General features: G+C 55.8%; 1 protein-coding gene across 9 annotated transcripts in view; it reads right to left on the reverse strand.

Moving 5' to 3' along the window:
• Nucleotides 1-15468, reverse strand: part of TCOF1 (treacle ribosome biogenesis factor 1) — a 36504-nt gene extending 21036 nt beyond the window's left edge. For 4 of the 9 annotated variants that reach the window (XM_029943050.1, XM_029943049.1, XM_029943047.1 and 1 more), the window contains exons 1-13: nt 15291-15468; nt 12801-12856; nt 9700-9842; nt 7588-7661; nt 6672-6858; nt 5998-6071; nt 4017-4247; nt 2635-2847; nt 2237-2464; nt 1911-2072; nt 1571-1753; nt 1172-1423; nt 890-1081 (exon numbers count right to left, since the gene is read on the reverse strand). In XM_029943050.1, the coding sequence (XP_029798910.1) occupies nt 890-1081; nt 1172-1423; nt 1571-1753; nt 1911-2072; nt 2237-2464; nt 2635-2847; nt 4017-4247; nt 5998-6071; nt 6672-6858; nt 7588-7661; nt 9700-9842; nt 12801-12856; nt 15291-15398 (2103 nt within the window). In that variant the 5' untranslated portion in view covers nt 15399-15468. Of the gene's footprint in view, nt 1-889; nt 1082-1171; nt 1424-1570; nt 1754-1910; nt 2073-2236; nt 2465-2634; nt 2848-4016; nt 4248-5997; nt 6072-6671; nt 6859-7587; nt 7662-7739; nt 8139-9699; nt 9843-12800; nt 12857-15290 lie in introns of those variants that run through there. The other 5 variants (XM_029943054.1, XM_029943046.1, XM_029943051.1 and 2 more) reach the window with 4 other exon arrangements.
• Nucleotides 15469-15982: the final 514 nt, after the last annotated feature.

Consider the following 15982-nt stretch of genomic DNA (forward strand, 5'->3'; position numbering starts at 1 on the left):
TTATTGAAGAGGGGAGGAGGGGGAAGAAGAGCGACAATTACAAATAATAACCCGTGGGTGGGCAAGTGCGAGGTGCAAGCATCTTCACTCTTCTCGGCTGGGAGGGGACTCCTGATCCTGCTCCCCATCAGCCTGGCCTGCCCTCAGGGTGGCAGAGGAGCCAGCCTGCTGTGTGCACAGGCCCCTTGCTGGGTATGGGAGGTGAGATCGCCTTAAATTCTCAACCCTGTGAAGGCTGATTTCCAGTTTACAGAAGAGTCAACAAAGGCCCTGACAGGTTTCGTCACTTGCTAGGAAACGGAGCCAGGACTTGGACCCAGGCAGTCTGGCCCCAAGCCCCCTGCCGTCTGCCACTGCCACACCATTTCCCCCAGCGATCCCACCGTGCTCTGCTTGGGGCAGCTCCCTCAGGCCAGGCACTCTCCCACCCTCTGGGCACAGAGGCAAGTTTCTTTGCCTGGAACAAACCCTGGCCAGCTCTTTCAGCCCACAGTTCCAATGCCCCTTCCTCCAGGAGGCCCTCCCTCCGGGAAACCCTCGGATGCTATCATCCACAGTGCTGTTAGCCCAGGTCCATGCTCTATTTTCAACCTTAGCACATTACGCAGGGATGTGTGCACATCCACGCCCCCGTCTGGTCTGGGAACTCCCCGAGGGAGACAGGAAACACCAGGCAGAGGGGCCAGGGATTGTGGATGGTATAGGGAGTCTCAACAGGAGCGCAAAAGGCCACCGGGGAGACCGCATCTCTGACAGATGGAGGAGACCAAGTGAAAAGTGGGGAACGAGGCTGAGTTGAAGCGGCCCTTGAGGCTTCTGTACACTTGGGGGCCAGCGCAGCCCCGAACTCTGGTGCGCGTGGGATGGGCTGGCTCCTCTCAGGCCTCACCTGGGCTGGAGCTGCGGTCACCTTCTCGCTGTCTGAGTCCTCCTCACTGCTCTCTGAGTCTTCCCGCGTCTCGGCCTTGGCCGGGGCTGTTGTAAGCTCTGCCTTCCCAGCAGGCACTGGGGCAGCCCCTTGGCCTGAGGACCCCTTTGTGGGTGCAGCTTTCACTGGGATGCCTTTCCCCACAGACTGTGCCTGGAATGACAGGGAAGAAACACATATCACGGAAGGCTGAAGGGTGACCTGAGGACTAGCCCAGAGTCTGCCAGACAAACCTGGCCTCACCTGTCCTGCTGCAGGGTCAGGAGTGGTCTCCTCCTCACTCTCGGACTCCTCGCTGCTTGAAGAGTCCTCCGGCCTCTGGGCCCCCCTGGCCATTGCTGGGGATGACGTGCAGGCTGGAGAAGATGCCGATCCTGCCTTCCAAGGGGCTGGTGTGCCCACTCGCACCGGGGGGACCTTGGCAGGGGCTGGCGTAATTGGGGTGCCCTTCTTTGGGGAGGCTTTGGTCTGAGGTGTTCTCATAGCCGGTTTTGCCTGAGAAAAAGCAGAAGTCAGAAGCTAGAGAAAAAGCCTGAATTCAGAGCCCCCCATCTGTTCTAGGGTGGAGCCCGGCTGCCATGCCTCCCCACAGCTCCCGGGGGAGCCAACTGGTATCAGTGGCTCAGGTCAGGCTGGGCCCACCTGGGCAGGAGCCAAGGCTGCAGGCGCCTCCTCCTCACTGTCTGACTCCTCCTCACTGCTCTCTGAGTCCTCCTTGGACACTGCGGCCTTGCCCTGGGTGGCTTCAGGCCCTGCCTTCTGAGGGGGCCCCTTGGCAGGACCTGAGGCAGTGGGGACCTGGGGGACTTTCCCCAGGGACTTTGCCTGCAGCGAGACACACAGGATCAGGGGAGGGAGTGGAAAGCATGGCTGTGTGCAGAGACACAAGAAACCAAGAGGGCAAACAGAAGCAGCGTGTGGGTGTGCGTGGGGGGCTCCTGACACTGAGGGGGAAAAAGAAACTTACAGGCAGGAGCCTCACCTGGGCCGGCGCCTCCCCCTCACTGTCTGACTCCTCGCTGCTGCTCTCCGAGTCCTCCTCCTGTTTCCCTACTTGGGTGGCTGCAGGCCCCGCCTTCTGAGGGGACCCCTTCACAGGCCCTGAGGCAGCTCTGCCCTGGGAGTTTTGCCCCCAGGGCTTTGCCTAGAGGAACAGAAGATAGGATCAGGGAGGGAGCCCACAGGGGACTGTGTGTGAGGAAAGCAAATGTGGGGCCCGGGTCCCAAGGCGCGGAAGGGGAGGACAAGCCGACAGACGGGCTCTCCAGAATGGGGCACAGGCCATCGCGGGGTGCCTGGCAGCCTCACCTGAACAGGGCTCACAGCGAGGGACACAGCTGCTGGTGCCTCGCCCTCGCTGTCAGACTCCTCGGTGCTGCTCTCCGAGTCTTCTGCCCCCTTGCCCTGCCCCACCTGAGCCTGGGCAGCTGTAGGTCCTGCCTTGCCAGGGGGCACTGGAGGGGCCCCTTTCCTAGGGGACTCCTTAGCAGGAGCTGAGGCAGTTTTGACCTGGGGGGTCTTCCCTGAAGGCTGTCCCTGGAGGGAGACAAGCGGAATCAAGGAGGGAACACACAAGGGGTGACATGAGGAGACACAAGAGGCCGGACAAGGGCAAAGGACACCACACATGAGAAGTGGGGCAGGGCTCTGAGCATGACTAGGGTCCTTGCAGACAAGTTTCACGGACTCTCCCTCCCAGGCCTCACCTGAAGGGGCGTCTTGGCAGCTGACGGCTCCTCCTCGCTGCCAGACGACTCCTCACTGCTGCTCTCGGAGTCGTCCTCTGGCTTCCCTGCCTTGGCCTGGGCAGCTGCAGGCCCTCTCTTACCAGGGGGTACAGGGGTGGCCCCTTTCCCAGGGGTCCCCTTAACAGGACCCGAGGCAGCTCTGACCTGGACAGTTTTCTCCGAGGCCTTCACCTGGTAAAAGAAAGGGCAGTTTGTCCCCCTCCTCACCCTCCGGTGGTGCCCTCGGGACAAAGCTGAGGCCTTAGCTGGGGGTCACAAGATCCTCCTGCTTCTCACTCTCACTCTCCACCCTGACTTGTGCTCAGGCCTGGCCTATCAGCTTCGCTCTCACTCTGGGGCCTTCACAGCCCTGCCTGCTCACTTGGCCACAGTCACTGCCTCCAGGTCAGAGACACACAGCACTTCCTTGTGGCAGTCGTCCCTGATGGCCCTGCACTGCTCCCAGAGCCACCCATACACAGGTGTGAGGCCCCCCCGGCTGGGCTCCTGTCAGTGGGAGAGCCATGGGAACACAGGCACCACGTCTGGATGGTCCTCGCTGTGCTGTGTCATGATTCTCTCCCCCCACTGCCACATCAGGGCCTGGACGCTTGCTAGGTTCCCTGGCAGAATGGCCTTCATCCAAATGTCCACAAGGCCCACACCCCTGTCCCACTCCTTCGGGCTGCACGGTCTCCGTAAGGCCTTCCCTGAGTACTCAACTTCAATTACCACTCCTACAGCGAGGCCCACCTTACCGTCCTCATCATCACCCGGCAAAGTGAACTTCATTATATTAATTGCACCTCGCCTTTACCATCCAGCCCTGGGCCTCACCGGGCCAGCTTCGGGGCCTTTTACCACCACTATCTGATGCTTCCTCCACCTGGCTCTCCAACTCTAGCAGCCTCCCTCTGCTTTCCCTTCAGATGCACCCAGAGTCTTGGCCATTGGACCCAGAGGAGTGGGTCTCAGCAGAGGGATGGTAACAAGATTCCTGATAGCTAAGAAGCCAGAGGACTAGGCAGTTAAAACTTAAGTTCCTTCACAAAAGGACCAGCTGGCCACATCGCATTTACGAGACAGGGAAACTGAGGTGAAGGGGAGTTACTGACAGACTAGGGTGCAGGGCCACCCTGTGGGAAGTAGCCCTTCTAGGCTGCTGCTCAGGCAAGAGGGGCAATTTCCACAGGGAGCTGACAAGCCCAGTGCCCTTGCCCTTCAGTTTTCACACCCCACTTCCTGCCCCCCAACCCCCAAGGCGAGTCTTATTGGCAGAGGGGACGAGGTGATCATCATACAGCCATCCAGCAGCCTCTGGGGGCTCTGAGGACGCCCAGGGTAGTCAGCCCAGGCCTCACCTGGTGGGGTGGCTCCACAGGGGCCCCCTCCTCACTCTCAGACTCCTCCTCACTGCTCTCCGAGTCCTCTTCTGGCTTCTTGGCCTTGCTGGCTGGGGTCAGGGCACCTCCTCTGACTTGGGGTGTCACATCCCCTGCCTTCCCAGGGGTTGGGGCTGCCCCTCTCCCTAGAGAGTCCTTGGCAGGGGCGGGCGAGGTTTTGACCTGGGGTGGTTTTACTGAAGGCTTCACCTGGAACAAGAGGATGCAATGAGAGAAGAAATGAGGGCTCTGAGAGGCGTCACGGTTTATAAAGCCCTTTCCTAATGCCAGCTGATTCTCAAAGAACTCCCCGAGACAGATGCTATCTTAATACCCATTTTCCAGAAAAGGACAAGAAGCTCAGGGAGGTTAAGTCACTCAAGACCAATATTAAGGGCAAAGTCACGACCAGAACCCGTTTCTGTGTCGCCTTGGGGGCAGAACTCCCAACCACTATGCTTCGGGCACACAGGGGCAGCTCTCTCAACCGGAAGGCCCACCATGTCCACCCCTTCAACCACAGGCATCTGATCACGGCAGCCTTCCCAAGGGCTGGGAGGCCAGGATCTGAATGCCAGTCTCGCCTCTGGCTTGCTGAGGTACCTTGGGCATATTCCCTCCCTCTCCGGGCTCTTTCTTAGACTTCTAAAATTCGGACATGGCTCAGGCAGGCAGTGCCCTACCTCCACCTCTGTCTTCAGTTAGACCTCACCTGGCCCAGGTTTCTGGGGCAGCCGGCTCCTGGAGCGCAAGCTCCTTGCTGCTGCTAGGGCCCTGTTCTGGCCTCTGGCCTCCAAGCTAGGAGTCTGGCTGCGGGCTTCCCAGAGCCAAGTAGGAATGGGAGCTTGATGGCTGTATCCACGGCTTGAGAGTGGGGGGGAGGGGTGGTGGATGTGGGGAGTGGCTAGGCCTAGGGTAGATAGGAGGAAGGTCTCCACCTTCACAGGTTACTGGGTGAGGCAGGAGGCGAGAAGCACTCCGGGCACCAGGTCCATCTGCCCCTGAACCGTGCCTCTGCCTCCACACCCCGTTTCTAGTAGGCGCCCTGGTGCCAGACACCAGCCCCAGTCTGCCTGCCACGTCAATGCTCTCACTGCTTCTGTTGTACATTGTCCTCCAACCCCGGCCACAACCAGCGATCTTCTTCAAACCTAAATCAGCCCATCTTACCTCCAGGCCTAAAACCTTGAATCAGCTGCTCACAGACCCTAAAATAAAACCCAAACCCCCCTTGTGGTCCTCATGGTCAGGGAGCAGGAAGTGGCCCTTGCTGACCTCCGACCTCCTAAGGCACCTGCACTTCATTAAGGAGGTCCCATTCTTCTTGTGGTCCCTCAGAGCTCTCCACGTTCTCCCTTTACAGTAGCCATCAGCACCGCAGCAGACTTCCCAGGGACCCCTCCCATCCCCACGGCAGCAGCAGTTGTGCACCTCCTACACAGCCCTCCCAAGGCCTGGCTGCACAATAAGGAATGGACCCTTGCTCACAGTTCAGAGAAGAGATGAGGCCACAGACCAAGCACCCAGGCCTGGCATCCACCAGCGGGCTCAGAACCGTTCAGCAACCTCACCAATTCACCCGGACCACACCACAGGACAGCCACCCGTCTGGCCCTGGGCTCACGCAGCTCTTTCTGCTTGAACACAGCCCCCACAACCCTTCCTGGTGAATCCCCTGTGCGGCAAGTCCCTGCTCCAATGCCACCTCTGCCAGGAAGCCTTCCCTGTCTCACAGACCTGACAGCGGTGCTCCCCCACAACCGTAGACCTTTTCCACACCCATGGTGTGACGACAGCACCCGGCTCCCCTCCCTGGGCCTCAGCCTTTCCAGCTCCCGGTCACCCTGAAACACTTGCTCAACAGACTTGGCCCCGCGGGTGTGCGAAGCCCCGGTCAGGCCTCTGGGAGGGTGAGAGGTTTGCAGAGGGAGGGCAGCTCCTGAGGACGGGCAGCAATTACCTCCACGTAGGTCTCATCGCTCGAGGTGGAGGTCTCCTCGCTGGAGCTGCCAGCCTGGTTGGCTGATGCCATTCCTGAGGGATGGACAGGGAGATGACTGAGGGCCTGCCCTCCCAGACTCCCCTACCGGGCTCTCAGCCAGGTCAGAAAATGAGAGGCAGGTGCTGTGTGCTCGCTTCTCACATGCAGACCGTCAGCCCCACCCATCCTGAAGCCCCATAGCTGAGGCGCGTGCCACTCTATCCTTGTGCTCCCCCACACCTGTGACCCCAGGAAGGTTTGTGCTAGGTCCCACCACACACCAGCCACCATCTGATAGCCCGGACATCTCCTCTCATCATCCCACTGAGGCAGGCAGGACCACGCCTATTTCACACGAGAAACTGGAGCAAACCCAGGCCTCAGTGTAGTCTCAGCCTCCACAGTGGGGCCTGTACCCACCTGAGAGCAATAAGCCAGAAAATGCTCCACCATCACCTGGGCTGCTCAAACTCCCTCAGCAGAGCCGGACATGTCCCTGCAGCAGACCCTCCCCTATCAAGGCGCTGGGCCTTACTGCGGTGGAGACAGACCTCTAAATTCCAGAATATCCCAGAGCCTGACAAAGCAGTGCTGGGCCTGCCTTCCCAGCCCAAACTTGGGAGGCTTGGCGTCTAAGGGTTGGGGATGCTCACCGGGCTTGGCCGTGGTCCCGAGGGCCGGGACGCTGCCCTCCTCCTCAGTTTCTGAGGCCAGGATGGCATTTGCTGAAGGCCCTGCTGACTTCTTAGGCGACCTCCCAGACAGCAGGTGGGCCCCTGCCTTCCCAGAGGCAGGATGTGGTGTAGAGTTCACCACCTTGCTGGCTTTCTTGGTTTTTGCCTACAAAGGACAGGGGTGACAGGCACACTGGGTATGGCCTGGTGAATGATGCGCACGGACCTCCCAGCCTATGAGTTCGAGCAGATTACCTCCCTCAGCCTGTTTCTTCATCTTTAAGTTGGAATTGAAAACCGTACCTCCCCTCAGAGGCACGAAGAAAACCCAAGTACAGTTCTCGGGACACGGCAATTACTTGCTAAGTGGAAACCAGCGCCCTGTCGCAGCAGTTCTCACTAGCTTGCCTTGTTAGCGCCCCCACGTAGCTCAGGGACGCACGCTTTACGTGTCTGTGATGCTGCTTTGTTGACTAAAGCAAACGGTATTCTACTTTCTCAGCAGCTTCGGTCTAGAAAATGATCTCTGAGCTTTCAGACCCACGGGCATCCCGTTCAACGTGGTGCCCCACTGCCTCCCACAGTGCTGGGCTCAGTAACGGGCTGCTGGCTGAACAGGCGAATGCACAGATGAAGGAGGAAAGGAGTTGTTAGAGGGGCATAATGTGCCCAGTGCCCCATGGCGGTGGACATCAGCCCCATCGTACAGAAAAGGAAACTGAGGCCCAGAGAGGTAAAGGGACTCACCAGGACCACACAGCTGGTGATAAAGGCCCACGTTTGAACCCAGGTTGGGTAATTACCCACAACCGTATCCTTCTCTGACACAGGGGACTGTCCCCCTACAGGGCACTTAACTCCCACGGGTGACAGCCTGGAAGGTGGTCCTACTCACCTGGGCTTTTCCTTTCATGCTCAATGGCACAGCCGCCCCCGGAACTGAGGAGTTCGTGGATGCCAGTCTTGGGGCTGCAAGACACAGAGAGCCGCCGGATGCACCAGGTGAGCGTTTCCTCAGCTAAGAACAGCTGGTAGGGGTCAGCTCACCTAACCATTCAGTCAGCATGGCTGCCTGATCCTGGACTTGTGGGAAAGAGCTCTGGGGTGCACGAGCCACATCCCCCAGGAGTGGGGCAACACGACAGCCATGGGCCTGCACCCCCCACGGAGCCCCAGCTCCCCGACGGCACGAGACACTGACGGCCGCCAGAAAAGGACGCGCTGGCTCACAGTCCCGCTGCAGACCACCTCGAAGGCACCGCCGGAGACTTCTGGGGGGTCCATCCCCCCCCAGGCCACCACACTGCAGCCCTGAGTCATTCGGCAGGACAGGGGCAGTGGTCGGGCAGCCAGCCCCTGGTCCACAGAGAAAGCTGCTCGGGAGTTCAACAGTTTCTAGAGGAAAAGTGAGCTGAACTATGAGACCGAGAACAGGTCAGATGTTGAGACTCAAAGATTCTTGGTGCTCTTACACCAGGAAACTGTCTCCCCAGATCTTAGGGTAAGATTTCTATGGTAAGCCGTGACGTGGGACACTGCTGAGACAAATGGCATGGTCTAACTCTCTTGCTGGCATTTAACTCCATCTCTCTCTCTTTTCTAGACACATCTGTAAGCAGAGAGGAAGTACAGTGAACCACACAGCCCCAACCATTACCAGCCTGTGGCCTACGTGATGTCAACCGGCCTCTCTAGCACTTCTCCAGCATGGACTATTCTGAAAACAATGCCAGACATCGGATCACATTCCCCACAAATAGTTCAGTGTGTTTCTTTCAATGGGGGTGCCTTAAAAACATGTAATTGTGATTCCCTCATCATAGGGAAAAAATTCATTAAATACAAATCCATGAAGATCAAATACCAGTCAGCATGAAATTAAACGATTTTTGTTTTTACATAGTGTGTAGGTGTGGATATGCACATATGCACAGCTATCCGTGTGATGAGATGCAAAGCAGACAGTTTTAAAGTTACCCACCAGGATGCAGTTAGGGGGCAAAAGGGACCCACCTTGGGTAGAATAGAAAACCTCCCATTTTTCTTCTATATGCTTATGTATAGTTCAAACTGGACTTGTTTTGGATTATAATCTTAAAAGATTAAGATATAAGATAAATATATTCAGTATGATCTTGAATATTTTTAAAAACATGCTCAGAAAAAAATAAATGGAAGAATAATTTGCCAAACTGTAGGTGGCAAGAATGTGGGAATTTGTTTCCTGCCTTTTTAACAGGGTTTTTTCATATCTTATAAGGAATAGTCCATAATGAATCCTGTATTTCTTTTCCAAGCAGAAAGTACATTTAGGAATCAAGAAATCACCTTCTGTGTAAGCAAAAGCCAGTAACCTTGCAGAGAAAAAGGATGATTCTTCTGTGGAGTCACAAGTCCGTTGGTTAAAGTACAGACTGTCCCGAGGACTTGGGGAGAAGCGGCTGGGAAGGCCTCACGGGGTCACCCCTGCCAATGCTCTGAACCCGAGTGCCCGGGACAGTCCTCCAGAGCTGACCTGTACACGTCCAAACAGCAGGAAACCCGGCCGCCCTCCCAGGAGCCACGGGCCACACGGAAAAGGTGCCTGCCAACTGCCCTCTCGGAAATGTTCCCAGCAGTTCTACAAATGTGGGCGTCTTTCCACCTTTATCAGAATCACCTGGGGGCTCGTAAAAATGCAGCTGTTGTACCCCAAATTAGGCTGTAAGGGTCCAGCTAAGTTACTGTTCACCACTAGATGCGCAGTACCTGGTACACAATGTTTGGCATGAGAAAGAGTTCAAATAAATATTGCAGTAGATAGGTGGGGCCCTTCCAATCTTCTCTCTAGAAGATCCTGGTCTTCCCAGGGCTCACTGGGGGAGAAGCTGGAGGCGGACTCCCTCCAAACAACCCAATATCAAAAGCCTGTTCCCCAAAGCTGCAGGGCCTGGGGCTGAGCTCCCACAAGCACCAACAATGGAGCCTCTCCCCCCCGCCCCACCCCTCCGGGCCCCAGGACTCATACTGGCTTTGGTGGTCTCACCTTCTGCCTCCTCTTCCTCCTCTTCTGAGCTCTCTGAGCTGCTAATGGGGTCAGACACGCGGGTCTTCTTAGCCTGCAGTGCTGCATCTTCCTCTGCCTTCCGCTTCTGGCCAACTTCTGATGTCCTGCAGGACAAGAGAGGCTATACCAACCAGGTGACAAGGGCAATTCCAGACTTGACAAAAATGACAACCCCCACCCCTGCCAGGAAATGTGCACTCAGAGTTTGAAAACAGTGTACATACACTTGAATTCTGCATTTTCACCCATTTCATACACTGTTTTTACAACTGTGAGTCTCCAAAGTAATCAGTAAGGGCTGGGGACAGGACACGGTAACACAGTTAACCACCACCTAACCACCACCGAGTGGTATGTGCTAGCACCTGTGGGCGGGCCATTCCTAGCATCATCCAGGCTCTCCCTCCTCTGGAACTTAGAGCACCTCTAGTGCTCTCTTTCTGGAAGACCCTGCTCAGGTCCTTCTCATGCTTTGGGCCTCAGCCTCCTCAAAGCCCCTCCCTGACCACGATTCCCCTCCCCCTGACAATCTCTGCTCTGTCATCCTGTTTCATTTCCTTCAGAGCACTCTTCTCTTCTGTGATTCTACTTATTTCCTGCCTGACTCCCCACCACACAGTCAAACCCAGGGTGGGGGGAGGGGCTGGCAGGATCCTCTGCTAGCTCACTGAGCGTCTTCAGCACAGCACACATCTCAACAAATGAATGACTTAGGGACTTGCTCAGGGTCAAAGAGTAAGTTTTGGGCATTGGCAGGACAAGCACCAAGAGGGCTGAGTCCCTAGGACCTTCAAGCACCAGCGCCTTTGACCTCACCCTCCCACCCCGAGGGAGTCACTGTCTGTGTCCCATGTTCTCTAGCTGGGACAGACAGGCTCTATCTGCCAGTTTGGGATGTGGTCCCTTGTTCCCCAGAAGGCCACTTGTTGGAAATCCCCCCCCAAAAAACAGGTTTCATTCATTACACTTATCAGTGCATTCCACCTTTCTCCCTCCTCCCAAAAGAGTGTTTCACAAGGACACGGATTTTTCTCTGGTTGGTTCCAGCTATCTCAAGAACAATTCTGATGCATAGTAGCTGCTCAATAAATTCCTAGGGGGACAAATGCCTCTGATGATCAGGTTTAGCACCTAATTTATTACCTTTTTTAAAAATAGGCTCCAACCCAGTGCAAAGCCCAACACTGGGCTTGAACTCACAACCCTTGAACTTCACGATCAAGACCTGAGATGAGATCCAAAGTTGGACGCGTAACCGACTGAGCCACCCAGATCCCCCTTGATATACCATTATTATATTTTACAGATGAAGATACAGACTCAAGGAAGCCAAGTCTGCCCAAGGTCATACAGCTAGTTGTTGAGTTTGAACTTTGCTGGGAACCATTAGGCAAGGCCACCTTTGGTGGGTGTGAGGCCTTCATTCTATTCAGGACCCGTCACCCACAGAAGGGGCTGGTGACAAGGGCTCACTGAAGCAGTTCTATGGGGAAGGAAATGCCGTCATACCCAGACACCTGGGCAAGTCGGGGAGGGTGAGGGAGAGGAAGTTCAGGGTGTGCCCTATGCCCTGACCTTACCTTAGCAGCAGAGGAAAGCCAAGAACTGAGAGCTGACAGGACTTTCAAAGACCTTAGCTCTCCTCTGGACATTGGGATCTCTTCCACACCATTCTTGCCTTCCCTTACGCACCTCTGAGGAAACGTAGCCTACTTCTATGTAATCTAGCTCTGATGACCAAGCGCTTATATCCAGAAGCTGCCTGTCTCCCTAAAGCAGTACATATGGGTCCAACTTCAGCCTCTCAGAGCCCCAGAGAACGCCCCACTCCTTTGTCCTCAAAGACGTGCGGACATCTCACCTGACCCTTTGCCATCTCTTTTCCTCCTGGACCACTCAGTATTTTCTAATCATTCCTCATGGGACGTGACTGCAGGCCCTTCACTCCCCTGGCTGACTGTGGTCAGGCTACTTTGTGGAGAGAATGATTATCCCCTCCTTCTCAAACCATTCCTTTGCTGATATGCCCTTGGATTATCACCCCTTCCTCGTTTCTGCGTGTTTCAGACATTTCACGCTCAACATGTCCTTGAAATCTTTCCCTCCAATTCCATTCGCTTCTGGCTCCACACTCAGCCCACCTTCCATGCAGGGGCACATGCCAGGCACCTGGGAGTCAACTAGACTGCCCCTCTGGACCATCCACAGCTCCCAGTCTCATCCTCTAATATTCCTGGAATCGGCTGATCGTCTACCCTGTCATTCCTGTCTAAGCCCCATAAGCTCTTGCCTGGATGATGGTATCCACATCCCGACCAGCCAAGCTGTGCTGCAGTGACCTCGCCGCTCTCTACATCCCCCTCTCAGAGCTCCTGTTGCTCTTTGGGCAAAGACACAGCTCGACACAGATGACCAGGCCTTGATTGAGGTGGGCACCACCAACTGCCCAGCCTTATTCTGTCCTGTGGCTGCAGCTACAGGCCTCAGCCCCAGCAGTTCCCAGTGCCAGGTAACCTCCACCTGCCTTGCCAGACCTCCTCCCTGGTTCACTCCCCACTCCCCGAAGCTCTCAAATCAAAGGTTGCCCCAGGGAAACCTGCCCTAAACCCCCAAGGGAGGCTGGGCGAACCTGGTTTGGGCACCAAATCCTTTCCATAATCTTATTATCATTTTAATTTTACATTTATTTGTTTCATTCTTTGAGGCATGCCTCCCCTCCCTGACTCCAAGGTCAGCCCCAGAAAGAGGGAATCATGTCTGTCTCACTCATGACAGTATCTCCATACTTAGAGTAGCATCTGGCATTTAGGAGGTAGGTACTCTATACATGTTAGTTGACTGGATGAATAACAAGCTGCCGAGAAGCTGTGGTCCTTAAAAGCACGGATGACAGCTCCCAATGTCCTTTCTCACATCAGACACCCTACGTGCGACCTGGCTTCCTGGGGGCAACACTGGGGTTCACACTGGGCTATGGAGACATCACAGACCAGATTAGCATCCTAGTTTATTTCAAGCTGTCAGCTTGGGGTGTCCCTACTCCACCCCACCGTCGGACTTACTGTTGCCAGTGAGTATAGATGTCCATAAGGGTTACAGGCTGAGTCAGGAAACTTTTCTGCAGAGAAGTAAAGAGAAAGCAGCAATTAACCCCTCAGCATAGTAAGTCCTTTTTGGGCCCAACTCTCCAAAGTCTCATGGGAGACTTTTCGCTCTGGGAAATACATCCGCTTGGCCCTGTGAGTGCTGTCCAAACCTTCCAGAGACAAGCAGGGCAAGTCCTGCCAGCTAAAACCTTTTAAAAGACAACACGTTAGTGAGGGGTACCTTTGAGAGCCTGGAGTTGGAATGTTCCAGGCTAGCATTATCCAGCTCCCTGACACTCACCTCGCTTATAGACTATAAGACGGGGCATTTGTCATCTGTCTGCTGTGACTTGGGCTCCATGAGGACAGGATACCCCTGACCTTCCCAAAGTTTTTTAAAGGCCGGGGGTGGGGTCCATCGACCCAGGGCAGTACAAAGCATAGCCCAGACATCCAGGTGGCATGACCAAGGTCCACTCATCCGCTGGGAAGAGACTAGAACCCAATGATGCCAGTGCCTTGGTAGAAGCAGAGGGAACTTGGCAGAAGCAGGGTGGAATCCAGTCCTCTAGAGCCGCGGCCAGGGGCCCACTCTGCAGATGTCAAGAACCGAAGGTGTCAAGCGCCCCAGGGGGGTTGAGTGCGCAATGTGAGGCGGTGGCAGTGTCAGGGATCTGGGCAGAATGGCCCAGAATGTATGGCTGGAGTCAAACAGAACGCCTCTGTTAGGTGGCTGAGCTCATCCCTTACCTCTTCGACCTTCAGGTTCCTTCTTTCTAACATAGGGATGAGCTCAGCATCCACCTAGTGGATGCAGTCAGGCCTGAGCAAGATATTCTAGTCGGTGCCCAGCATATGAACCCATAACACGGAGACCCCGAAGGTCAGTTTGACTCTGCTCTGCCGCAGGCACTCTTTGTCTCCTAACTCTCCCTCAACGGTGTCAGGCCATTGGCCCCATCCGGGCTCGTTATTCTTTCTAGAACGCTCTCTCCTGCTAACTACACAGCTGGCTCCCTCACTTCCTTCAGGTCTCTGCCCAAATGTCACCTTCTCAGTGGGGCTTCCTGATCAGCCTATTTATAACTGAGCCCTGCCATTCCTTATCCTCCTTGCTTGCCTTATTTTTATGGCTCAGATGATCACCTGACATACTGGATCATTAGTTTTGTTTTGTTTTTAAAGATTTGTCATCTGTCTGCTGTGACGTGGGCTCCATGAGGACAGGATACTTTTGTCTAGGCAAATGCCCCAATGAAGACGGGTACGGTCTCTTACCCCACTTACCTGTTAAGTGATATAAAAGGAGAAAGAAGGCAATCGAGGTCCAGAGAGGGTTGGGCAAAGCTTGGATAATGTCTTAGGGCCTATCACCCTTTAGCCTCTCCAGATCCTGGGAGCAAGCATCAGGACCAGAGCCTACACCACAGCCAAAGGGATGACTAATCAGGTCAGTATCCACGTTACCAACTTAAAACCCTCCGGTGGCTTACCACTGCTCTTCAGATGAAGACCAAACTAACCACTCGAGGGCTCCAGCCAGCCCCCCACCCTCTCTGTCACCCTGTACTCCACCCTTCAGCCACAATGGACTTTCCAGAGGCTGGTACAAATGCAGTGAGTTCCCTCCCATCACAGGGCTTCGATCTCTCCACTTGAAAATCCACCTCTCTTCTCCCAAGTCTCAACAACATCCACTTCCTCAGGAAAGCTGTCCTGGGCGTCCCTGACACAGGCAACTAACTTGCCACCCTGGTCTTATCACCCGATGCCTCTCAGCCCTGGCAACACATCCTAACGTGTTAAGGGTACAGTTACGTTCGTGATTCTTTATGTCTACCTCCCCTACTAGATTTAGACTGTAAACTCCAGTGGGGCTGGGGAACCGCGCTCAACAGTCCATCATCAACACCCCGAGCGTCGGTTTAGGAGTTGCTGAAAAGAATGAATGAAGTCAGCAAGTACTCCACCACAGGCTCGAATCCCAAAGCTGTCTGACTCAAATACGGGAGGGATAAGGGCCCGAGCCTCAGCTCAACTAAGGGGATACAAGCCCCCTCTCCTGGGCGCTCTCTTTCGCCTCCTCACCCTTCCCTGGGGGGCTGGTCACAAGCCACCCCTCAGGCTCTCGGCAACCTTCCCGACCCGCGGAGCCACGTGGCCCGAGACTTCGGAAACTTTAAACCGCCCCTACCAGGAAGGGGTGGAGGTGAGAGCGGGAATTACAAAGCCCGCCCCGTCGGATCTCCCATCCCGGCCCGCCCCCTGCTCAGCTGGGGAAAGTAAGGCCCAGAGGGGCAGGGAGCCGAAGCGGGCAGAGGCTGCGGTTCCTTCGGTACCCCTGGCCGCCGCCCGGACCACCGTAATCCAACTCCGGGCGCATGCCAGGCCGCCGCGGGAGGGGGCGCAGGCAGCACCCCTCCAGGTCCCGCACGCGGCCCGCGCACACGGCCCGCGCACGCTTACCTGGCCACTCTGCTCCTTCACTTCCCGCGCCGCGCGCACGTAGCCCGCCTGCAGCAGATGCTGGTAGATCAGGGGAAGAAGCTCCCGCCGCTTCCTGGCCTCAGCCATGCCGGCAAACCCCTGCCTGTCGGCTCACCTGCACACCCCCCTCAGTCCCCGCCTGCCACTTCCCTCGTGCCCTTAGACCTCGCGCGGCCCACTTCCGGCTCCTCTTTCGCCCTGGCCGCGAGGCGCGACGGGAAGTGTAGTCTTATCTCCTAGAGTGGCCGGCCCCCGCCTCAAGCGGGTGAAAGGGGCGGAGACTTGGAAGGTAACGAGGCCTCCCATTGGCGGGAGGAGGGCGTGTTGAGACCTAGACCCGCCTCCTGGCCTTGAGATGAATGATTCCCTCTAACCCCCTCCAGACTTGCTCCCCGCAGGGATTTGTCTTCCATGTTAGCTCTGACGGGTGTGATAGGATTTTACCCATCCCTGAACATCTTAATCTGCATCTCTCTGTGCTCCAGAACTTACAGTGACCCACTCATTTATTCATTTCGCAGATGTTTTTAGGGCCCATGACTATTCATTCACTGCAAAAACCGTTTTTGAGCACCATACCTTAGGCTAAACCTAGAATGGAGGGATAAAAAGATGAATAAGAAATGGTGGCTGCCCTCAAAGCTCACAAGGAGGAGAGTCGGTAACCAAGC

This window comes from Suricata suricatta, chromosome 6, assembly GCF_006229205.1.
Source record: "Suricata suricatta isolate VVHF042 chromosome 6, meerkat_22Aug2017_6uvM2_HiC, whole genome shotgun sequence".
In the NCBI taxonomy this organism is placed as follows: domain Eukaryota; kingdom Metazoa; phylum Chordata; class Mammalia; order Carnivora; family Herpestidae; genus Suricata; species Suricata suricatta.